This window comes from Lutra lutra, chromosome 6, assembly GCF_902655055.1.
Source record: "Lutra lutra chromosome 6, mLutLut1.2, whole genome shotgun sequence".
Classification (NCBI taxonomy): Eukaryota; Metazoa; Chordata; class Mammalia; order Carnivora; family Mustelidae; genus Lutra; species Lutra lutra.
The window spans coordinates 145,179,945-145,205,318 of NC_062283.1; the positions used below are offsets into that span (position 1 = coordinate 145,179,945).

General features: G+C 45.7%; 1 protein-coding gene across 4 annotated transcripts in view; it reads left to right on the plus strand.

The window, feature by feature from the left end:
- SYTL3 (synaptotagmin like 3) overlaps nucleotides 1-25,374 on the plus strand; it is an 85,418-nt gene that overhangs the window by 21,791 nt on the left and 38,253 nt on the right. For 3 of the 4 annotated variants that reach the window (XM_047733293.1, XM_047733292.1, XM_047733295.1), the window contains exon 5: nucleotides 12,916-12,980. In XM_047733293.1, coding sequence (XP_047589249.1) covers nucleotides 12,916-12,980 — 65 coding nt within the window. Of the gene's footprint in view, nucleotides 1-1,181; nucleotides 1,406-12,915; nucleotides 12,981-25,374 lie in introns of those variants that run through there. The other variant, XM_047733296.1, reaches the window with a different exon arrangement.

Here is a 25,374-nt window from a genome sequence, read left to right on the forward strand (position 1 = left end):
GGATAGTCCCTTTAAGAATTATGTAGTGTCCTTCTGTATCTCTGACTACAGTCTTTAGTTTAAAATCTAATTTATCTGATATGAGAATCGCTACCCCAGCCTTCTTTTGACACCCATTAGCATGAAAGATGCTTCTCCATCCCTTCACTTTCAGTCTGGGTATATCTTTAGGTTCAAAATGGGTCTCTTGTAGACAACATATGGGGTAGTCATCCTTTCTGATGGCTGAGTCATATTCCATTGTGTATATGGACCACATCTTCTTATCCATTCATCTGTTGAAGGACATCTTTGCTCTTTCCACAGTTTGGTTATTGTGGTCATTGCTGCTACGAACGTTGTGGTACCAGTGCCCCTTCATTTTATTATGCCTGTATTTTTGGAGTGAATACCCAGTGGCATGATTATTGGGTCATAGGGTTGCTCTATTTTCAACTTCTTGAGGAATTTCCACAGTTTCCCGGAGTGGCTGCACCAGCTTGTATTACGACCAACAGTGTGAGAGGGGTCCCTCTCTCCACATCCTCGCCAACATTTGTTGTTTCCTGTCTTGTTAATTTTTGCCATTCTAACTGGTGTAAGGTGGTATCTTATTGTGGTTTTGATTTGAATCTCCCTGATGGCTAGTGATGATGAACATTTTTTTCATGTGTCTGATAGCCATTCCTATGTCTTCTTTGGAGAAGTGTCTGTTCATGTCTTATGCCCATTTCTTGACTGGATCATTTGTTTTTTTGGGTGTTGAGTTTGGTAAGTTATTTATAGATCTTGGATGCCAGCCTTTTATCTGAAATGTCACTTGTAAATATCTCCTCCAATTCCATTCCATTGCCTTTTAGTTTTGTTGACTATATCTCTGCTGTGCAAAAGTTTTTTTATCTTGCACGTTTCATTTAAATCTTGAAACAGGGCAACGAGGATTATTATCCTAATTTTATAGGTGAAACAAGAGGCTAAGAGACAGAAAGTAGTTAGCCTGAGGCCAGGAAGTCAGTTAGACTAGAACCCTGATCTCCTGAATCCCATCCCTTCTAGATCTCTGCCCTCCCTTGCCTGTGGGGAGGAAAGCCACTCAGAAGACCTTGAATCTTGGGCCACGGGAAATGGGATGTGAGCATAGATGCTTTGCCAAGAGGAAGCCATATCACAGTGCACCAGTGTTCTGCAGGGCGGGGCCAGGGCCCAGGGATGGTGACAGCCAGTGATCCACAGGAACATCTTGGCAGTGAACTGGGCATGAAGTGATAAGGCTGAAGGCAAAACGAAATTGAGAACAAAAGAGAAGCAGCAGAAAGACCTCAGGAAGCAAAGACATGTTGAGAAGGACTTGGAAGAACAAAGTTGGTGAAAGTTGCTCTAGTCATGAGGGGCCATGTGTTGTCCTCAGCAGGAGCCATCAAAAGAGGGTGATTTGGGAGAAGGAAAGAAGAGGAAGAGATGTAAATGAGTCCTTGCTTCTTGGTTCAGTGGTCCTCCCCCCGCCCCCCACCATGTACTGACAATTCCCACAATGACATGGGATGAAGTAACAACCACGTTGAAATGTCAGGGAGACTAAGCTTCATATTTGCTTGTTTGCTTGGTTTTAAAAAATAAGATTGAACTGCATGACTTCGGTTCACATTGATATTTTTTTCCCTTCAAAATCATTGACTGTGTAGTAGCATCCAACTTCATGTGTCTAGAAAGGACCTGTTCATTCTCCCGGAAGCAGATGGCTGAGGAATTATAGGTGTTCAAGACGTTTGTCTTTCAAACTGTGATCTTTTCCTCTTGCTTTGTAACTGGCCGTGACCATAAGCAATCGTTCATTCTTCAGTCTCAGATACTCGTTGGGATGTCCTTTCTCTCTGTTGCATCAGGAATGTTTGCTATTTATAAATAATTAGAACAGACATTTTAAATGGTGGGAGGCAGTACGGTTGATCCCAGGATACTTTCTTGGACTGCTTACATGTCTCTGATCTACTCTGCCAGAGGCTCATGGAGAGAAACTTGAGTGCCCAGTTACACATAGATATACAGACCTTGGCATTCATTATCACATACTTAGTTCTCTGGTTGGGATTTGAATTATTGCTGCAAAGTAGGAAGGGTTAAAATGAGATTTTTGGAATTTATTAAAGGGAATATTTTGGTTGTTGCTCAAACACACTTTAGGTTAGGATTTAGATGTAAAGATATCATTACAGAATGATGTACTCTCTCTTTTGCATTGTGTGAAATAATTTTTATTGACAATCAAGTGACATGTCAAGATAAGTTTTACAGCAGTTGTGTTTCTTGCTTAGAGCAAGACATCCCAGAGTTTGGAAAATATAATCTTTGAAATTTCAGACTGATGCTCCCAGCATTTCCCTAATACCATGTTTTGTTTGATAAAATACTGAATCCTCACTTCATATCCACCAAGTCAAATGTATGGGAATGGAATAATTTACAGTCTTTATTGTAAATACTTCTGCTCTTCAAGTGAGTAAAAGGTGTAACTCTACGAAATATTGAAAAGGAACTGAATGCTGGGTATGGTATAGGGGGGCCGGCGAGGAAGGATGTGAGCTTGGTGCCGAGATTAAAGTGACATGTCTTTGCCGCCTCTCTTCTATTTCAAAACCTGATTCTTTTTTCTAATCTGATTTTTAACATCGCTGATAGAAATTATGGTCCTGAGTTTCACAAGAAAAAGTATACATAAGTTGAATATATTGAGTAAATATGTGACATTGTCATACATGTACACATTTTCAAGAGATTAGCCACTAAAACCAACTTTACAAGGGAAAAACCTCTTGTTCTTTAAGATAAGGTTTTTGTCTTCTTCATTCTGACTTGGAGATGGCATCTGTTTTGGTCCTCACAGTCTAGCTTGGCTGTTTCACGAGGTACATGTACAGCGTTTCTGTAGGAATGTGGTAGATGATCACTGTACGTAGGATCATGACGTTCTTTTTAATCCTTGGGCCCAAATGGGAGTAATGACCATTTAGTATTCTTGGAAGCCCTTGTGCTACTAAAACAGAGAGTAAAAAAGTAGAAGTGTCTAGGACAGTTTTGGGAAAAGTTTATTTTTGAGAAGTTTATTTTGTACTTACTAAAGGGAATGCTTTCACAATAATTTGAGTATCATTCCTTTTTTTGAAGCTGAAATTTCTTCCGTGATCAGTACTTGATTAGTCACACAGGCCTTGCTTCTAAAACCTTTCTTTGAGGTTAGTAAGCCTTCCGCATCATTAACGCTCTTGTTCAGACTTGAAGTTGTCACCACACTCAGCTCAGTGGAAACTTTTCGCCCTGAGGGGAAGGCCAGCACGAGGGGAAGGCCAGCACAGTAGAGAGGTGCTGCCTTGGTTAACACTCTGAGCTAGAGCTAAGGGTCCTGGCAGATGGAGGGATCCCAGACAGGCTTGTAGTTCCTTTGAAGTCATGTTTTCATAGGAATGTCCACAATGCCATGCCCATGTCCGTAGAGCAGACCAAAGTGCATCCCAACGCCAGAGGGAAGTCATGTGGCTTGAGTGGTTTTTGATGATTCATCTCCTGCACTGTTCCATTAATGCAGATAGTTAAGAACAGACTTTCTTATCAAAGAAAGTTGCCCGTGGATTTCTAGCTAATGTGAAAGCTGACCTCAGTATGTTATACTCCTCTGAAATGCCTTCTGTCTTTGGGATGCTTTAGTGATGATGGGATTCGATTTTGTGATAACTTTCCAAGATTCAAACTTACACTTGACGATTCTTTTAAGAAATTAACAAAGGTGCTTCTCTAAAAGGAAAGAAATGTGTCTGCCTAATTCTACTACATAATTGCTGCCCATACGGACAGCGCTTTTGTAACTACAGAAATGAAGTCATCAGATAAGAAATTTTGAAACTGTAAAAACCTCCTGACAAGGCAGTGAAACTGTTACCTTGAACAGAATCCTCCAAGCACAGGTTTTGCCGCCTTTGAAATGGTCACTTTGTGTTTAAGGATCCATAATCTAGAGGTGGTAGATTTGTGTTGCCTAATGCTTGGGAAAGGAGGAAGGACGCACATAACATCCTACACGCCATACAGTCTGACATGTTAAGCCCATCTGGGTTAATTTTCAGTTTGATTTAGGAAATGTATTTAAAGTTTGAATCTTCTCATAAATGTCGATAGACCCTAGGGCAGCTGGCTGGCTCAGCCCGGATGACACGCGATTTTCCATCTCAGGGCCGTGAGCTCAAGCCCCATGTTGGGCCTGGAGCCTACTTAAAATTAAAAAATAAATAAGTTTTGGGACGCCTGGGTGGCTCAGTTGGTTAAGCAGCTGCCTTCGGCTCAGGTCATGATCCCAGCGTCCTGGGATCGAGTCCCACATCGGGCTCCTTGCTTGGCAGGGAGCCTGCTTCTCCCTCTGCCTCTGCCTGCCATTCTGTCTGCCTGTGCTTGCTCTCTCTCCCTCTCTCTCTCTCTGACAAATAAATAATAAAATCTTAAAAAAAAATAAGTTTTAAAATGCCGACAGATCCTAAGAACTAATATACTATACTAGTATATTAGTATATATATATATATATATTTTTTTTTTTATTAATACATATAATATAGAATTATGATGTACCACTGGCCTGGTAGCCTGTGTAAATAGTTTCCCAGCTGGGAACCAATCCGGGTAAGTGGGTTGGGGCTGCTGGTGGGCCCGTCTGGACACAGCAGGCCAGCTGCCGCCCTGTCAGGAGGAGGGGGGCTCTGCCTGGCCTCGGGCACCCCCAGGGACCATTCTGCCTGGGTGGGAAGACAGGTCATTTCTTTCTCATCAACCTTCGAGAGGCAGCAGCCAGGATGGAGGTGGCCCGGGGTGGGCTGGGTGCTCGCTGCCGGCTAAGCGCCGTTCACACGTGATCCTGCTTCAGGCCCCTTTCAAGGGCAGCTCATCCTCTCCCCGCAGCCAGCGGCCTGGTTGTCCTCTCTGAGTCTGCGTAGTCAGGGAAGCCCGGCTTGGCCGGGAGGCCACAGTGATGTGAGGAGCTGTGAGGCCCTGAGGGGGTGAGTGACCTGGAGCCATGGGCCCCTTCAGTGACTCGGTGAGCTTGGCAGGCCCTGCTTCCTCCCTGGCCTTTTGCCACCTGAAATAACAAAATGAAGATATTAAGGTTTTTTTTTTTTTTTAAGATTTATTTATTTATTTTAGAGAGAGAGAGAGAGAGAGAGAGCTCAAGTGGGAGGGGCAGAGGGAGAGGGAGAGAGCATCTCGAGCAGATGCTGAGATGAGATGCTGAGATGAGATGCTGAGCGCGGAGCCCGACTCAGGGCTGGGTCCCAGGGCCCCGAGATCATGACCCGAACCAACACCAAGAGTTGGATGTTTCGATGACTGTTGCCATCAAGGCGCTTCTTCATATTGGTTTATGACAAAACCTTGTAGCTTTTGAACACTCACACAATAAACCAGTGTTCACCGCAGCCTTATTCACAAAGTCACAGGACAACCCTTTGTCCGTTAAGTGATGAGTGGGTAAACAGAATGTGATATATACGTGCTGTGCAATGTCATTCAGCCACGACAGAGAATGAGATTTAATACCTGCGCAAACAGGGATGAACTTCACAAACACTATGTTAAGTGAAATAAGGCAGAAGGAAAAATGTATGATTCTACTTACATGATGTACCCAGAGTAGAGTCAGAAATTCATAGAGATGGAAATGTTTACAAATGTTACTCATTTCATCATCTTGAAATATTTATATTGTTATATAAATTATTACTTTTATGTCCTATAACATCTCCCTCAGTGATTACTTGGGTCACCTGCATAGTTTTACGATTATAGTTTACAATTATTAAACCAACTCTAAGGTTTAACACATCTGAGCGCTCATTGCCCATCTTTTGAGATGATGATTTCCCAATTTGCAAGTTCTTTATTTTGATTCATTTTTCAATTAACTGAAGTACCTCTTGAAGGACTTTTTTGCCCCAGAAGAGCATGTGGGTAGCATAAATCTGAGTCATTGCAAATTTAAGGTTTTCCTCCATAGCCTTCGCTCGTGAGTAAAATCTTAGGTCCCAACCTTTTTATCTCAAAGTTCAGGAAACGTGTTCTCATTGTCTTTTGGAATTTAATATGACAGACACACCTGAAGCTATTTTTATTTTTATTTCTTTTAGTGATCATCTGGTTTTTATGTGTTACAAATATTGGCTTTTCTTCTCCCGTAGCCTTTTAATTAAAAACGGTTTCTCATCCATGTCTGGCTGTGAGCTCTTCTATGTTGGTTTTAAGGAATAAAGTTCCTTTGAGCCCCCATCCCCTGGATTTGCTTGTCTAAAAAAAAAAATATATATATATATATATATATATATATATATATATGTATATATACACACACACACACATATATGTATATGTGTGTATATATATATATATATATATACACACATACATACTTAGGGGTGCCTGGGTGGTGCACTTGTTTAAACGTCTGGCTTCTCTAAAGGCTTGGGTCATGACCTCAGGGTCATGGGATCTGACTCCACGTGGGTCTCCATGCTGAGCGTGGAGTCTGAGACTTTCCCTCTCCCTCTGCCTCTCTCCCCTGTGCACTCTCTCTCTCTCTCAAATAGCAAATCTTAAAAAATTTTTACAAACTTTAATTGTGATAAAATACATATAACAGAAAATTTACTATCTTAGCTCTTTTTCACCCTACAGTTTAGAGGCAAGCCTGTCCACATCTTCAAGCAGCCCTCACCACCGTCCATCTCCGGAACTTTTCCATCTCGCAAAACTGAAACTTTATACCCGTTAAACAACTATTTCTTCCTCCCGCTGGGAACCAGCATTCTATGTTCTGTTTCTCAGAATTTGCAGATTCTAGCTGCTCAGATCAGAAGAATCATATAGTCTTTGTCTTTCTATGACCAGCTCATTTCACTGAGCAGAACGTCATAGGTTACCGCAAGTTCCCACATTTTTTAAGGCTGTGTGTTCAAGGTGTTTATTCTGTCACGTGTCTTTGTCACATTTTGTTTGTCTGTTGGTTCCTTGATGGACACTTGGATGGATTCTACCCTTTGGCTATTGTGAATGGTGCTGTTGTGAACATGGCTGTGCAAACATCTCTAAGAGAAGAGACCCTACGTTCCGTTCTTTTGGAGACAGACCCAGAAGTGGAATTGCTGGCTTGTATGCTACTGAGATGTTTAATTTTTTCATCCTGTTTCCCATAGTAGCGCACCATTTAATGATCCCACCGGCAGCGCACACGGCGACCATTTCCCTTACGTTCTCGTCAATAGTTGTTCTTTTCAGGTTGTTTTGTTTTGCTTCATTTTTGCTAGTCGCCCCCCTAATGGGTGCAAGGTGAAGGTTTGCTTGGTTTTTGACTTGGTAACATTTTCGTCAGTCAGCTGTGAGTCCCCTGACCATCTTTTATGCCACTTGCCCTTGCTTCTTAGAGGGTAACTTTTAATGCGGAGGTTACCTTTGTTCTCTGTCCTCCAACATCTGATGTCTTTTACTTTTCTGTTCACGTTCCAGAAAAGCGCGTCCGCTGGGTCAGCTCACTTCTTCAGCTTTCCGGCCTCTCCGTTCTGTTCCTGCTTCCTGGCAGACTGTTCTCTCTCTCTCTCTTTTTTTTTTTTGCCAGATTTGTCTTTGTTCTAGTCTGATGTCTCTTCATGTCAGCCTGGTTTCTCCTTCTGTCTTTCTTTCTCCTTCTCTTAGACATGGGTCTCAGGTAGCTTTTGAGGACAAAGTACTTTCTGAAACGTTCCCCATTTCAACAAGTGCTGTGTGTCCCGAGACGTCTTTGGCATTTTGTCAGAGGCTCTCAGTTGTCTCTTTGGGCTGAGGAATTGCCAACAAGCACGGACTCCTTGTTTCTCACTCTTCCTGTGGCCCCTATGGCGGTGGGGGGGCCCTTCTTAGATCTCCAGAGAGAACAGGGCAATGTGCAGTCTCTAATCCGATTCTTTGTCGAGGCCTCAAGTGCAGCAATTTTTCTCACTTTTGTCAATCTGATGTAACAAACCAAGAGTCACAAACGCGTGACCAAAAGCCTGCCGACAGCCCATGTGTCTTTGGCCGGAAGTCTAATATTTATCATTTCGATGCCTTAAAATGGACTGCGGGTTCTCCAACTCACCACAGTCCCCACCCCTCCCTATTGTCTTCACGCAGCTTGCTTCCCTCTTTTATAGTCTCTGCCTGGTGCCTGAGTCTGTGACACCCACCCCATGTGCTTAGAGGGGCCCACACACGTTAGATCTCAGTGCACAGCCCAGCAGGATCCCAGCCTCTCCCTACAGTTCTCAGTGGCTCCCACAAGGCTGGGGCTTTTTATTCATTTACGACGTGTGAAGCTCAAGCAGGAGCTTTTCTGGCACCAGAGCTCTGGACACAGACTTCGTGTGTCTCAGGCCCACCTCTGATTAAAGAATAGAAGGATTAAAAACACCACTATCCTAAACCATGTGTCAAAATGCATGTTTTTTTGCATTGGAGGCTCTGTTTCCTTTGAGAATAGATTTGAACTGGATCTCCCAATCCTTGCAGAATCAGCCATTCCTAAGCAATGGTCCCCTAATATCCTTCCTAAAGGTGCCTGTCCACACCAACCCCGAGATACAGAAAGGGGGACCATCTGTTGCTCTTATCGACGAAGGCAAGCAGACTTTGCAGTGGCCACATCTGCTCGTCTCTGTCCTTGTTAAGGCCAACGCAGGGTAGCTTGACTCACAGCAACCAGAGGAAACATATTGTTATTTCTTCCCAGGTGATTAATCAGAATTAATCCCACAGGGATTCTCTGGCCCCTGCCATGTGCCCCAGTCAGGCTTGGCGCTGTGAATTCAGCTCTGAATATGACACAGGGGGCACCTGTCTTCTCTCTGAGGTCAGCTGAGAGAGAGCTACAACCATTTTGCAAGAAGGGGTGGCAGCAGCTCGATGCAATCACTTCTTTATCTTCATCTTGATTTTCTAAGTCCTCCCCTAGTTACCTAGGATTTAATCACTATGGTCAGCCTTTTTTTTTCCTGTAAAAACGTTGAAAGCAGATCAACTGAGCTGGCAGGAAAAAACATCACTGTTCTGCTTTGTAACTAAAAACCATCTTAGATGTGAGATTATTTGAAGTAAAAATACACTGAGAAAATTCCACCGTAGGCTCTCCTCAGATTCCTCCAGCTGGGAACTACCCAACAGATGGATAGGCTAGCACAAAGCCCTTAGGTGGGTCTCAGTTGTATAATATTCAGCTTCTTCATTTGGACTTTTGTCAGCTTGTTCGTTTGATGGGCCCTCAGGGGCCTCCTGAGGCTTCCTGGCTGTCAGGACATCGGCTGGAGAGCAGATCTACCCAGGGAGAGGCACCTCCCGAGGCATTTCCAGAATCCCATCTCTGCAGACCAGTTTTCCACCTCTTGTCCCTTGAAATGGTGGAAAATACATTAAGCAACTCTAGGGACATCATGTTGACTTTTTGAAGACATAAGGCGTGTTTATGGTTAGCTGTTAGGTGGCATGTGTTACTGTTAATTGTCCATCCGCAGATGCAAGTAATTTCGATGCAAAGTAAAACTGCATTCCAGCAGGCTGTTTGGCTCACTGCTTGCTCTGAGAGTAACAGGTCAAAGGCTCTTTCTGTTCCGGTCATCCGTTCATTGTATCATTCAACATTTGTATGCTGGGATTTGCAAAGTGCTTTTCAACAGTTACTTCTTGTTTGCTGCATGAGCAAGGACAGCATGAGCAGAGTTCAAGGCTATGAGAATGGTTGCTAGGATCTCCAGGAGTGTAGTTAGAGCTGGCTCTGCGCCACGGGCTTGGCATTTATGGGAGCGATCCTAGCACAGAGTCAACTGGCAAGGTCAGATGCCAGATTCAGCTCTCCTGATTCCGGAGCTTCTGCTGTCTCCACAAACCCTAGGCTTTTGCTTTCCAAGATGTATTTGTCAATTGATTGAAAATGTTTTTTAAATGTTTTTTAAATTTACTCATTTGAGAGGCAAGCACGAGTAGGAAGGGCAAAGGGAGAATGAGCAGCAGACTCCCTACTGAGCAGAGAACAGGACTGCGGGCTCAATCCCAGGACCCTGAGGTCATGACCAGAGCTGAAGGCAGACACTTAACCGACTGAGCCACCCAGGTGCCCCTGATTGAACAAGTTTTAAAGAAGCAAGTCTCGGTTCTGAAGAATGTAAAAGCATTAGCCTATTGCTGAGCTCAGAAAATGTTTCAAGAAGCTTTCATAGCCAGATTCTGATTAATCACCTGGGAAGAAATAACAATATGTTTCCTCTGGTTGCTGTGAGTCAAGCTACCCTGCGTTGGCCTTAACAAGGACAGAGACGAGCAGATGTGGCCATTGCAAAGTCTGCTTGCCTTCGTCGATAAGAGCAACAGATGGTCCCCCTTTCTGTATCTCGGGGTTGGTGTGGACAGGCACCTTTAGGAGGGATATTAGGGGACCATTGCTTAGGAATGGCTGATTCTGCAAGGATTGGGAGATCCAGCTCAAATCTATTCTCAAAGGAAACAGAGCCTCCAATGCAAAAAAACATGCATTTTGACACATGGTTTAGGACAGTGGTGTTTTTATCCTTCTATTCTTTAATCAGAGGTGGGCCTGAGACACACGAAGTCTGTGTCCAGAGCTCTGGTGCCAGAAAAGCTCCTGCTTGAGCTTCACACGTCGTCAACTGGGATATGCAGTTACAGGACCCAGCGCCAGGGGACAGATATTTTAATTCACTGCAGAGGTTCTGAAATCAGGGCTGGAGGAGGACAGTGGTTGACTCAGGTGTCTCTACCCTCCCCTTCCCTCCACTGAGCTTTCCTTTCGTGATTGTGGATCCGTGCGCGGCGTCTGGCTTGGCTCGGCTAGTCTCCGCTGACTGTCGGGGGGTGTGGTTTGATTCACTGCTGAATTCTCAGCTCTGACCTCCTTCCCGTCCGAAGCCGGCGCCATCCCCGTCCTGCCCTGGACATGGATGCTTTTGGTCCCAAGGGTTACAGGCTGTGCAGCATGCCAGGCTAGACTGGCTGAAACGGTCACCACCACCAGGAAGTTGAGTTCATTTAGTAGACGGAGGTCTCCTGTTTCCACATTTGATTTTGCTCCTCGACTCTCTTCATCTGATGGTTAGACTTCATCCTGCTGGTAAGGATGGAAGAGTTTCCCACAGGCATAAACGGTTGGCAGGTGTGGTCCTTCGAAGAGCATGAATTCCCCGGCTGCCCCATTCATCTCTCCAGACTTTGCCTGGTGTTTGATGCCCTCCTTGCCTGCGGAGGGAACTTCCGAGGAGCTGAGTGCCCAGTGTTTCGTGTTGGTTTAGTAGATTAAATGTTTGTATTTAAAGTGCCAACTTTTCCCTGTTCCCCCCCACCCCAGGACATACCACAGTTGAACATTCTATATATTTTGGCTCTGAATGGCAATGACTGATGATCAAAATTCTGCTATCACAATTTATAAAAGGCCTGTGTATTTTTCCCTTATTCTAGTCACTAAGCATTGGGAATCATGATTTACTTAGTAATTGGAGAACATGACAGTTGCTCACGAGATAAAGTGGAGGTAGCTGGTTATTGTCTTCCAATAATTATTAGAACTCCGTAGAGGAAGTTTTTAAAAACTTTTTTAAAAACATGTGGTTTGACATATATTTGTGAAATGACTACATTTAGAACAGTTGTAAGCATTAGTTAAGAAAAATCCATTTGAGTTCATATGTAGCCTAAAAGAACCTAATGGAGAACTTATTTCAGTATTTTTTTTTAAAGATTTATTTATTTATTTATTTATTTGACAGACAGAGGTCATAGGCAGAGAGGCAGGCACAGAGAGAGAGAGAGGAGGAAGCAGGCTCCCGGCCGAGCAGAGAGCCCGATGCGGGGCTCGATCCCAGAACTCTGGGATCATGACCTGAGCTGAAGGCAGAGGCTTTAACCCACTGAGCCACCCAGGCGCCCCCTTATTTCAGTATTTTATAGACGAGAATTCGTAAGTTGACGTTCTAATTTTTCTTCAACTTTCATAATCCAGGAATTGGCAAGTTTTGTGGCACATTATTTTAAGGGTGTGAAAAACTTGTAGTATCTGTGTGTTGATTTTTTTTTTACATCCTAAAGAGATGTTAACAATTCTACGTTTCTAAGGTTTTTTGATGTTAGGTGGCTTCTCCAGGAATTTGGAAGGGTAAAGGGCACAAGGCATTTGCGGACTTTGATTGCAAACAGAGAGCATACGAAGGGCCCCGTTCCTCCTGTGACTGAGACTGGAGGAGATGCGGGGCTGAAGAGCAACCCCAGCAACTGCCAGCAGAGCGGTGGCCAACAAAAGGCCGGTTCGTAGATGGTCTGCTTGGACCCACGTCCCGGGTCTCCACCCCGTGCAGGGATCCCGTGTTCCAGACTTCAGGTCTGTCCGGGAAACTTCACGGCTACTTTGTCAGCTTTTGGGAAACATCGCGGTTGACACAAACTAACCTTAACCTATTTTAGGGATGATCTCCCTCCTGGCCAAATGGACAGTTTTGGATTTTTTTGTTAATTATCCTTCATGCCATTGTTGACCATTGTAAACATAATAAATTGATCATTTTGATGGCAATTCTGTTTCCCCCTGTATATTTATTAGGAAAACATGAAGTGCTTAATATGGATTGGTCACACCCATATGTTAGTATGTATACATTGCATCTATATGTTACAAAGAGGATAAAAGAGACCCAAGTAGAGACTCCCAGCTTTGCGGCTAACAGATCACTTAATCTCTACCGGAGATCTGTAAAGTAGGGGTTGGGGCCAGAAATTTGAACTCTGAGGACCCTTGCAAGACTAATTTTGTGTGATACTATCTACCTACCTCTTATGAGCCAAACACAGCACCATCCACATCTCTGTCTGAGGCTTCCTTTCTGCTTGTTTTTCAGAAATGTGAAAATAAAAACTGGAGAATGGTTCTTTGAGGAGCGAGCCAAGAAATTTCCAACTGAAAGTAAGTGCTCTTAAGTTTTTTCCTAAAGTAAAATGATATACTTCTAGTTTTAAAATATTTATGTTAAGACTGTTGAATATAAAAACTTGATAGGCTGGGATGCCTAGGTGGCTCAGTGGGTTGAATGTCTGACTCTTGATTTCAGCTCGTGTCTTGATCACAGGGTCATGAGTTCGAGCCCTGTGTCAGGCTCCACGCTGGGTATGGAGCCTACTTAACACAAACAAACCAACATTTTACAGGTCATTTGGCCGATGTTGCTCAGCATCGTTCCTTGTGGTGCTCCCCTCTGTACCGCAGCTCACCTGCGGAAATCTGCCTGCTCCCCCGGGGGTCTCCCTGGCTTCCTGCTTGTGGGAGTGGGCTCTCCCTCCTCCGACACTCCGGCAGCTCTGCTTTGCCCATCCCTTCCATAACTGGGGAAAGTGCCTTATGCTGTGTTATTTGCATACTTCTCTTTCTCTCCGGAAGCAGAAAGTGTGCTTTTCAAATCTTGTTAGCCCCTCATGGCACCGAGCACAAAACCTTGTTCATGACACTTGAGCAAAATGATGGACTAGCTGAAGGCCCCAGCGGGTGAACGGTATTGGAATTCGGCAGAGGCTGGTGCTTAGGAAGGGAGCACACGTCGTGATTCTCTGTGTGCAAGTGTGCATGTGGTCTGGGCACCTGAAATATCTTATGAGGAATTTGCAAAGCTGATGTAACAGTGTCATTGGTAGCTGGGGCCAGAAACCATGGGGAGAACTAATTTGGCTTTGGTAACATGTGAGCGGCACAGATCAGAGAATGACTTATCAGATAAAAGCATGCGCATGTGTCATCAGAATCAAGTGGAGCCCGCGTGCTCTGTGACCCGCGTTCATCCACGGGGGTAACACCCCTCCTCTGGGATGCTGGTCAGCAGGGACTAGACACGAGGAGCCTAGACTGACCTAGAGGCAACGAGCTGGCCTGAAACTCTTCTTTCTCCTGGAAAAAGTGACCTTTGAGGTAAAGAAGTTGTTTAGCCACAAGCCAAAATGTGTTGGCAAGGAAAGGAAGCCATGTGTCAGAGCCTGACACTCAGCTTTTATAAAAGACACTGTTCGCTGAGGTTGATGCTCCGTTGGCATTACCTTATCTCCTGGATTCTATTCCAGACCCTTCTTACTCAAGCAAAGATGACGTTTCTGCAGAGTTTCTTACAAATCTGGAAGGAAGGACAGTGCTAACGGGTATGCTCGAGCCAAAGGGTGGGCAAGTGGGTGTGGCTCACCCAGGACAGTGCTCCTCAGCGTGTTTCCTGACAACCCTCTCTCCCGTCCCAAGCAGGCTTCCTGACACTATTTCCTGAATACTACCCACCCATGAGAGTTTACTACCCTAGGTGTATTTCTGTATCTGTACTGGAACTAAAATTTGTCACATCCACTAACCCCCCTTTTCTCCTCCCTGGGGCTGTCATCCCCATTTAGGGCATAATCTAGACAAGCATGGCAGGATGAGGTCTGAGTTTTATTGCTTTGTTTTGTGTCTTTAAAATACTTTAAAATACTTTTTTGTTGGGGGCGCCTGGCTGGCTCAGTCGGTAGACAAATGGCTCTTGATCTCAGGGTTGTGAGTTCAAGCCCCACCTTGGAAAGTTGACTGTACTTAAAATTTTAAAAATACCTTTTTTGTTGGGGGGCTGGGGTCAGGTGGTAGATTCTCATTTTTTTTTTTTCCACTCAGTTCCTATTTCATTAATGGTAAGACGGTGGGGAGTGAAGTTTCTGTAATTTCTCAACAACAACTCCGTGAAGACCTCTCCTGGAAACTGTTGAGGCTGTAGTATGGTTACTGCCGTGAGGGAAATGAACTCGCAAGGGGGAACACAGGTGTGCGCGCCCCTTACCTTCTCATCATCTCTCTGGTACTCTTCCGCTGAGTAGAAGTGAGAGGACGTGAGGAATAGGACAGGAATGTACCTGAACTCCTGGGTTTCTCTTCTTTGTCCAGTGACTTTCCACCGGAATGAAAAGGTCAAGAAAAGAAAGTAGACAATGAAGTCAGCCTGAGAACAAATCACCCTTTTCTCTTATTATTACTCCCAAGGTATAAAAGAAAGAAATAACAAGGAAAAAAACCCCAAATTCCTTCCTCCTCTACAACTGCTTCCTCACATACTGAGGGTCTCATTTTCTTACCGTCCAATTTAGGGGGAGTTGGACTCAAAAGGCACAGAGAGACGAGGAAAGTGCCGAGCTGGGGGAGCACAGGTGTGAGTTGAGCTCGGGTGGGGGGAGGTTGCAGGCGAGGAGCCTGCTGGAAGGGCAGTCGGGGTGAGATGACGGTTCCCCTGGGCAGGAGGGAACCCCCCTGACCTACACCTGTGCCCGCACCAGACAAGCTGGCCCAGTAACCGAGTGGACTCTGGTCCACCTGCTGTATCGGCTGAGGACCAGTTAGGAAAATAGGAACCACGTGGGGATTTGAGCAAAGAGGATTTAATTTAGGGAATCGGTGAAACTGGTCTTACTGGAGGAAGAGAGGCAAAAAGGGAGGCCCGTGGGAACCCCCGGTGGGAACGGCAGGAAGCAGACCCTTCCCAGACCGGGGCTGCGCTCAGGAACCTCCCGCCGTCTGGTCTCTCTGGCGCCCTCTGGTGGGCCCTGTGGGGAGCCCGCCGCGAGCCCGCCGCAAGCCCGCCCGCCGGCGCGCGGGAGTCGGGGAAGGCCTGTCCGCCGGGTTCCACATCCTCATCGGAAGCTGGAGAAACGATACGGTGGTACGAGGCACAGATGAGTACGAGACGGCTCAAAGCCCTGCCCCGTTCTATTGCTGGATTCACGAATTCCTCCAAACGTTAAAACAATCAATATTATTTTACGCTTTCTGTCTTCAGCTGGAGGCTTGTCCGGGGCTGGAGGATCTGCTTCCCCTGGCGGGGCGTGGGGGGCTCACACACAGACCAGGTGTGCGCCTGCTGCTGGCGGCCGGAGGCGGGGGTCCTCCCCACCCCGGCTCTCTGCAGGGCTGCCCGAGGGTGCTTACCGCGCGCTGGCTGGCTTCCCTCCGGGCCCCCAGGGCCCTGAGAGACAAAAGCAGAGCCTGGCCTTTTTTATATTAAAATTTTTTTATTATGATAAAATATGCACAACATAAAATTTGCATTTTAACCATTCTTAACCTTATAGTTCAGTGGCATTAAATGTGTTCACATTGTGTACCATGCCCCCTCCCCCCCAACCATCCTCAAGACTTCCTCCTCCCGCAATATCCTCTGCCTTCAGCTACCCAGAACTCCTGGGAACTTCTCTCTTAGGCTCCCGCTTCACAAAGCACACCCTGTCATTTCTGCTCTGTCCCGCGGTGACACAGGTCCGCTCTATTAAAGCAGGAGAGATGGCACAGGGTGGGTCAGGAGGCCAGTGGCCCCGGAGCCCGTCAGCAAGCTGGCCGCCCCAGCCTGTATTCCCTACCCCAATCCCCACAGCTGAGCCTCAGACCTGACTCCCTCCTGTCATCCATTTGGTCAGCAAGTCCCGACACTTCTGCCTCCCCAGTGTCCTGAATCTTCACCCCGCTCGCTCTCTTCTTTCCCACTTCTAACGCCGGAGCTCTAGCGGGTCCCCACAAGCTCACCTGCTTCCCCCATATTCCATCCTCCATTTTGCAAAGAGGGAAATTTCTTTTCACTTTTGATAAAAGGTATTCCTTTTCTGATTGTAGAAGTCATGCATACTTTTGGCAGAATATTTGGGAAATTCAGAACAGTGTACAGAAGGCAATAAAAACCCCTCCACTCAACAAACTGCTGTAGATCACACACACACACACACACACACACACACACACACACACACACACAGTCTTCCAGTCTTCTTTCAAGTGATTCTGTGCATGTGTGGGCACGTACAGACTTACATTTCTTTTTATAAAGGCTTTATTTTTAAGTAATCTGTACACCCAAAACATGGGACTCAGACTCACAACCATAAGATCAAAGGTTGTATGCTCCATCCACTGAGCCAGCCAGGTGCTCCCAGGCGTACAGACTTCTTTAAAACAGATTTATGATCAGACTATATATAAGTTTTAGTTTTGCTTTTAAAATTCAATATAGCACCAACATTTTCTTAGGTTATTAAGACTGATCCCAACATACATTGACTGCCTCATAAAATACATCAGATGGATATACTCAACCTCCTTCTTTTCCCTCCTTTTTTTTTTTTTTAAGATTTTTATTTATTTGAAAGAGAGAGACACAGCGAGAGAGGCAACACAAGCAGGGGGAGTGGGAGAGGGAGAGGGAGAGGGAGAAGCAGGCTTCCCACCAACCTGATGTGGGGCTCAATCCCAGGACCCTGGAATCATGACCTAAGCCAAAGGCAGACACTTAGGACAGAGCCACCCAGGCACCCCCAGCCTGTTCCCTCTTGTCAGGGAGTGTATCACTGTATTCAAACTTTCATATCACAGATAACTCTGTGATGAACATCTTGTTCAGGTATCGTGGCATCTCTGCTTATTTCCTTTGGAGAGATTCTAAGAAGAAGAATGGCTGGTCAAAGCTGTGAGCACCTGAAAGGCTTTGATGTGTTTGCGAAATTACCCTGGGGAAGCGTTGCTCATTTGAACCACCAGGGCGGGGTGCGTGGGTGGTCCTACCACACTCTGGCCACCTTGAACTCCTATCCCTTGAAACGGGACTGCAAATTACATTTATTCTGAATGTGTTAAAAAAAAATCATTAAAAAGTTAAAAAAATTTCACATTAAAAAAGTGAAAAAAAAATTGAGAAGTGAAGAAAAGCATAACAAATAATGTTAAGAAGACAATGACTTCACCCTGAAAACTTCTGTTAACGTTTTCGTGTCTATCATACATCATACCTGTTCTTTTTTTTTTTTTAAGATTTTTATTTATTTATTTGACAGAGAGAAATCACAAGTAAGCAGAGAGGCAGGCAGAGAGAGAGGAGGAAGCAGGCTCCCTGCTGAGCAGAAAGCCCCATGTGGGGCTCGAACCCAGGACCTGGGATCATGACCTGAGCCGAAGGCAGCGGCTTAACCCACTGAGCCACCCAGGCGCCCCCATCATACCTGTTCTTTGGTGAATCAGTGTATCTATGTTTGTAAGTGTAGATTGTGTATGTGTGTGTATACAAATACACACATATACACACATAACTTTACACACACATTTTTAAAAGTATTGAGATTAAACCATTAGGAAATTGATGTTTTTAGGTAAAAATGATTGAAGACGATTTTCTCTGAGTCAAGCTAATAGATTTACATAATTGGGATCAAATTGTACATACAGTTTTATACTATTTCTTCACATAATAATTTACAAAGAACATTTTTGCATATCCTTATCCCCCATCAACTACATACTTTCTGATGACCGCCTCTCATTCCAACACTGGAATATGACTTCACTTACTGAACCAAATCACCATTGTGTACAATGAGAGAACTTCTGGTTTTGCTCTTATATTTTTAGGAATTTATGATATTATTAAAATAATAAATACAAGTACAATGCACATCTTTGTAGATAAGTCTTTGGCACATCTCTGAATATTTCTAGAAAGAGAAGGATAAGATCAGAGGTTAGGAACATTGTCCCTGGGAAGGGGCAATTCCCCTTACCAGTGGGAATTGTTCATAAAAACAATCCAAACTATATCAGTTTGCTAAATCATGTTGGTTGTCTGAAATGGTTTCCCATCATTTTCATTTGAATTCATCTAATTCCTAGCAGGGTTGACTATCTCCCACCTGTTTGAACTTCTACAGAATTTCTTTTTATGATAAGGCTCTTCGCTCTATTCTGTCCTGTTAGCCGCACCTGTGTCGTTATGTTTTTTTTTTGTTGTTTTTTTGTTTTTGACAGAAGAAGTTTTTTCTTGGGCGTATACATTCAATTTTAACTTTTCCTGTAGAATTCTTTGAGGGTTGGAGCTCTGAGGGAATGATTGAGTGAGTGAATGACATGAGTAAGGATGGAGCTGCTTGGAAACACAAGGTGATGTTCTCTGTAGAGTCCTTTTCCTTTTTATCCAGAAACCTAGAGCCAAATTTAATGTTCAATTGAAGGAATTCCAAGAATCATTATGCCCTCTGTCACCCCATTTCCTTTTTATATACCTATTTTAATGGTTCTGTTGGACGTGTGCCATTTAAGGTAAATTCTCCCCAAATTTCCTTAAAAGTAGACAAGGTATTAAGGAATAATCCAATGAAGATATTAATTGTAGCAGTTTGTTGTGCTACTTTTGCAATAATTAAAAAGTTTAAAAGCGAGAAAAGATGAATTCCAATTTTTATTTTGCGGGTAAAGGGTACAAAAAATATTTTATAGATTTTGGTTTTCTTAAATCCCACCCCCGATTATAGACTGGCTTTAGTTCCCCTCTAAGATTTTATAATTTGATATTTCTTGTTGTTGTCTTAAAATAATTTGTTGTCTTAAAATAATTCCCTGTAAGCCATAGTTGTGGCTCATCTGGGGTGAGTCGGAATGATTAAAGCATGCAGACCTCCGTGGTGTTTGCAGTGTTCTGCAGGCAGCTAGCTACCCAGCCCTCTGGTACGGTCACCTCCTGCCCCTCCTCTCTTGGGCAATTGGCCATCTCTGCGCCTAGAGTTTTTTTTTTTTTAACTTTTTTTTTAAATTTATTTGACAGACAGAGATCACAAGTAGGCAGAGAGGCAGGCAGAGAGAGAGGGGAGGAAGCAGGCTCCCTGATGCGGGGCTTGATCCTAGGACTCTGGGATCATGACTTGAGCCAAAGGCAGAGGCTTTAACCCACTGAGCCACCCAGGCGCCCCTCTGCACCTAGAGTTTTTACTGTGGCTTCTGGGAACCCTGCTCCAGGATCAGCTGCAAAAGCTGTTTCAAATTCAAAGTTCCCAATTCCATGGGACCAGGTGTGGCTCAAGAGTGTGTATTTAACAAGTGCCCAGATAATTTTTTATGCATTTTAAGTTTGAGAGCCACTGGTAAAGTAGCAAATATAATGAGCAATTTTTTTTAAAGATTTTATTTATTTATTTGACAGAGAGAGATCACAAGTAGGTAGACAGGCAGGCAGAGAGAGAGAGGAGAAAGCAGGCTCCCCGCCAAGCAGAGAGGCCGATGCGGGACTCGATCCCAGGACCCTGAGATCATGACCTGAGCCGAAGGCAGAGGCTTAACCCACTTAGCCACCCAGGCGCCCCTATAATGAGCAATTTTGATGACACTTTTCTAGATCACTAATAACTTAAAGAACTGAAACTGAAAACCCATCTTTCATTTTTTTGGGCTTCTACTAAGCTTATAAAGATAGCGCCCTCTTCTGGCTACTTGCTGTGAATGCGTGTTTTACTTTTTTTTTTTTTTTTTAACAACCGTGACATTTTATTGCTTGATATTTGAGTGTAAGAGCAGAAAGAGGACAATACTAATACTCTTAATACTAGTATTTTTTCAAGTTTCAGAATAGTTAAATGTTATATATAAACAATCTGTTGTGACTTTCACTCCATTGTTAGTAATTGGGAAACACAATTTAGGGAGGCTGGGGTGCCTGGGTGGCTCAAAGAGTTAAGCGTCTGCCTTCAGCTCAGGTCATGATCCCAGGGTCATGGGATCAAGCCCCATGTTGAGCTCCCTGCTCAGCAGAGAGCCTGCTCCTCCCTGTGTGGGGGTTGGAGCTCTTGGGCTCACAAATTAAAAGAAGTAGGTATGAGTAAGTAGGGGTGACCCTATCACAAAGCCCTGCCTTGATTGCCTCCCTGCTTGCTGGCTCAGTAGAGACCTTCCTCCCATGCAATTCAGCAGGTGGATTTTGCAAGGATGATCGAGGAAAGCTTTCTGGAGATTACAGATCAAGCGCCCACCTAGTTCATGTACTTACATTCACGAGACAGCGTCTTTATGAAATCATGTTTATTTCCTGGATACATAATTTGGTATATGCTCTTGCTTTATTTTAAAGAAAATGTGACATCTTATCTCTCGATATTTCCTCCTCACTACTCTCCTTCAGAGGGAGGACAAAATGAACACAAACCCACAGGAAGGGGTGTGAGCCCTAGAGGTAGTTTTCCCAGCTGATTGAATTCCTCGTTGTGTCCCGGATAGATTTTCAGACGGGCCCATTTGAATAAGTTAGAACAGAGACTGTCAGGTCGATTTTATGACTCCTGCTGAAGGAAGCCCTTGACCTTCAAACTGTTGGTTCTCACCCACTGTTTCTAGGTAATGGTCCTTGGAGGCAGGTTTTTTAGTTCAGCCATCTTCGACTTCATGGTGCCTTTGGCTTTGTTCACAGTCGGACTAAAAAATGGAATTGCTTAGATTCTCAAGGGCAGTTGGATTGTCCTACGTCAAAATGAAAAGCTTGTGCATCAGAGGACACTGTCAACAGAGTAAAAAGGTGACCCATGGAAGGGAAGAAAATATTTGCAAATCACATATCTGATAAGGGATTAATATCCAAATTCTTGAGGATAGAGGACTCCTAAACCCCTACATTCAATTTTTAGAGAAAATCCAAGGACGCAGGAAGGCAGTCTATATTCTGTTAGCCCCTAGGTCCTCAACAAACCTGGGCCAGTCATTCTAACCGTCAGCCTAAGTGTATCTTTGTGGAAGAGTTACTGTCCAGCTCCTGGTGATTATTATCAACATGAAAGTCATCCAGAATTTCTACTAATATAGGGCTTAATTAATGAGAAAAAATTATTTTTCTGTCTTGTGACTAAGCAGAAGAGTAATGTCTCATGGCAGAAGGACACTGGCTGAGAGAGACTTTCTGCCAACAGGATTATAAATCGACTATTATTAATTTTTGCTCTCCTGGAGAGCATTAGTGCTGATTCACGGTTCTGTGCTCTATCTTCTTTTATCCTGGGGCAGTACCTTGGCCCCAGTGCTATTTAAGCTCAAAGCTTCTCTAAGGACTAAAATATATTTAAGAATGGCTCTGGAATCCAGCTTTAAAACCATTTATGACAGGACGTCATGATTATACGCTGAGGGATTTCTAGGTCAAATTTGTTGAGACATTTTCCATTTTGCATATGTGAACCAAAAAATCGGTCTAAAACTTTATCGTTCTAGAGATGTTTTCCTTTCCTATGAAAGAAAAAAGTCCTAAAACACACTGTAATTCTCCAACACCCCCCCACCCTGCAATTCCTGGTTTTGTTTGTTTGTTTGTCTTCAACTCCTGGTTTTATTCGCCTTTTCTAGAATTTCGAGGATACTCCAGCTCCAGTATGGGCCAACTATCAGGACGGTCACATACAGTGGAGCGGGTTGAGCACTGTACTAGGGAGCCACCTCTAAGAGGGTACAGTTTGCATCATAGACATCTGAGACTTGTATGCTTATTGTGATGATTTTTCTGGAAGAATCAGCAAAAAGTTGTTCTAACAACATCCGTATATTACAACCAACTCCTAGGGGTAAACAAAAGTATCTTGAGGAAGGGGCACGTTTGCCTCATTCGCAGGGAGCTCCATGTGGAGTCGCCCCACCTGTGTTTTGCTTCGGGTCACACCTGGGATTCCAGAGTGTGGTTTCCTACGGGGGATGCTGCTCCCCCCACCCCCAACAGGGGCGCCAGCGGAGAGGTGGTCGTGGGCCAGGCCCCCCTCCTGTTCGATGGTCTGCTCGCTCCCCATCAGGACCCCACAGGACTCGACGGTTGTGTGGGACTTCCCTAACCAAGGGTTGCTGCGGGGCCTCACGGTCTGGCAGGGGAGGTTAACGGTGGTCTCGGAAGACGAAGAAGCGGCACAGATCGCAGAGCTCCGGACACGAGGCTGCTTGTCCACCGGACAACATGGTTCACCGGCCTGATCCCGTTGCCCTAGGGTGTCTCATGGGGGCTCCACGGAGGCTGCTCGGGCCCGTGTCCCCCAGGTGGTAAGAGTCGGCGGAGCAGGGCCCGGCCACCGCTGCCGTCCCGGGCTGCAGGGCACTGGGGGGCTGGCGGTGAGCGCGAGCGGCGGCGTGGCGGCGGCGGCTGCTGAGATGCGCTTGCGAACACCTGAGACGAGAGGCCTCCTCCCGGCTCTCTTTCAATCGAGAAGTGGTGCGTAGACAGCGACTTGTCGCAGACACGCGTGTGCCGCGGGGGGTCGGGTGTTGGTTCTGGAAACCACAGCTGCGCTCAGTGGCGGGAACGGAGCCGTGCGGGACGTGAGCGGAGCTTGTGTCTTGCTTATCTCCGCGAAGGGCTCCTGTGTGTTCGCCCCAGTGGAGGTGGGTGAATGGGTGAGTCACATGGAGGCCAGGTCATGAGACAGCGGCGACCTTCGTTTTTTTTTAAAGATTTATTTGCTTATTTTAGAGAGAGCCTGCCAATGAGCGTGAGAAGTGGGGGAGGGGGAGGAGGGGGGTAGAGACTCCCAAGCAGACGCCCTGCTGAGCACACAGCCCTGTGTGGGGCTCCATCTCAAGCCCGGAGATCACGGCCTGTGCCTAAATCAGTCAGCCACTTAACCAACTGTGCCACCAGACGCCCCAATGACCTGTTCATACCTGTTTGGTCGCTCGGCTCGAATGAGGAGGTCACACTTATTGTTAAAATAGTTCTGGTTGCTGTTGTCATATTTATAACCTCCCCCCCACACACACCTTGCCCAGTGAGACAAAGCCTCTGCTGGTGCTGGTGACACTGAGATGAAGAAGATGGGATCTGTGTCCTCAGAGTCCTCCCCGTGTGGTCGAGACTCTCCAAATAAGGTCACAGTCACAGGGCTAAAGAGTAGGACTTCGGGGCACCCAGCGGGCTCAGTCGGTTGTGTCTGACTCTTGATTTCAGCTCAGGTCATGATCTCAGAGCAATGGGATTGAGCCCCAGGTCAAACTCTGCTCAGCAGGGAGTCTGCTTGAAGAGAAGGAAGGTCAGTCCCACGACCCCGAGATCCTGAGAGGCGGAAATCAAGAGTCAGACACCCGCGGGCTTAGCCACCCAGGCGCCCCTGTTACTTGCATTTTTACATTAACAGAAAGTCAATAGTGCTTTTTAAGGAAGCCTCTGATAAGAAACAGCGGAGGGACTAGAGGAGGTAACAGGGATATAATATAAACAAGAAGTAAACAGGGGAGCTGGACCTGGCCAAGGGGCAGGGCTTCCCAAACTTCAGAGAACAGACCTCGATTCCATGGCAGTGGGCCTGGGCCTGGGACTCTGCATGGCCCACAGGCCCCCAGCCTGCAGGGGGCGGGGCTGCCCACTCTTGGAGTAGAAAGCACATGGGGGTGTAGTAGGACCGGAGGGCCAGACCTGTGTCTTTGTTCGTTTTTGTACGTCCTGCGAGTTAAGAATGAGTTTTACATTTTGGAATTGTCCAAAGAGTAGTTGTAACCCATTTAAAAAAAAAAACAAAAAAACATAAAAAACTTCAAATTTCAATGTCCATCAAGTTTAATTGGGGCACAGACATACCCCTCTTTATTTTTTAAAATTTTATTTATTTTTAAATTTTATTTAAATTCAGTTAATTAACATATAACCTGTTACTAGTTTCAGAGGTAGAGTTTACTGATTCATCAACAGCGTGTAACACCCAGTGCTCATTCCATCACGTGCCCTCCTCAATGCCCAACCCGCAGTTACCTCATTCCCCCCACCTCCCCTCCGTAGTTCCGATATCGTGTATGGCTGTTGTCACAGGCGCAGAGGACAGAGACTAGGTAGAGCCTAGAATTCTCACTCTGCAGAGAGGGTTTGCGGAGCCCACAGCGCAGCCGCCCAGACCCGATGCGGCCAGCAGGGGGCAGCAGAGAGCCGTCTGCGGCCAGGCCTTCCCTGGGCCCTCCCGCGGGGTACTGGGAAATGGGGTGTAGGGGACTAAGCCAGAGTTGAGGATAGAGATGGGGACCTGAGGTAGAAACGCCCCGGCAGTGGGCGCTAGGAGATGAGGTGGGGGTAAGCCGGAGTGAGTAGACAGTGTCTGTGCGGGGAGAGACAGTGGGCAGGCCGGGTGGGCCCAGGCGGGTGTGGAGGCCCAGGGAGGCTGCGTGGGGCTTGGACTCTGGGCCATGGCAGTGAGGAGTCACCGAAGGGCTTTAGGCCGTAGTAGGATAGCATCGATGGGAGAGGGCGCTGTGCCAGGTGGCTGTGCCTTGGGGACACTGTCACCACAGTCCAGGGACAGGATGCAGCAGGCAGACCGTGGGAAGGGAGCCAGCGCCCACGGTGAGCGCACCGGCCGGCTCCCAGGGGCTCAGAGCTTGCTGCCTCTTGGGTTCTGCGTCTTCACCCAGGACACCCTGGATGGTGTTACTAATTTTTCTTTTTCTCTGCCTTGTTTTTCTCTGCTTTCATGACAACGACCAGGAGGCGCTCAGGTTCAGTTCTCTTCCTTCTGGCCTCGCTGCTTTCTGTCCAGGCGCTCGAGCGGAGGTGGGCTTCCCC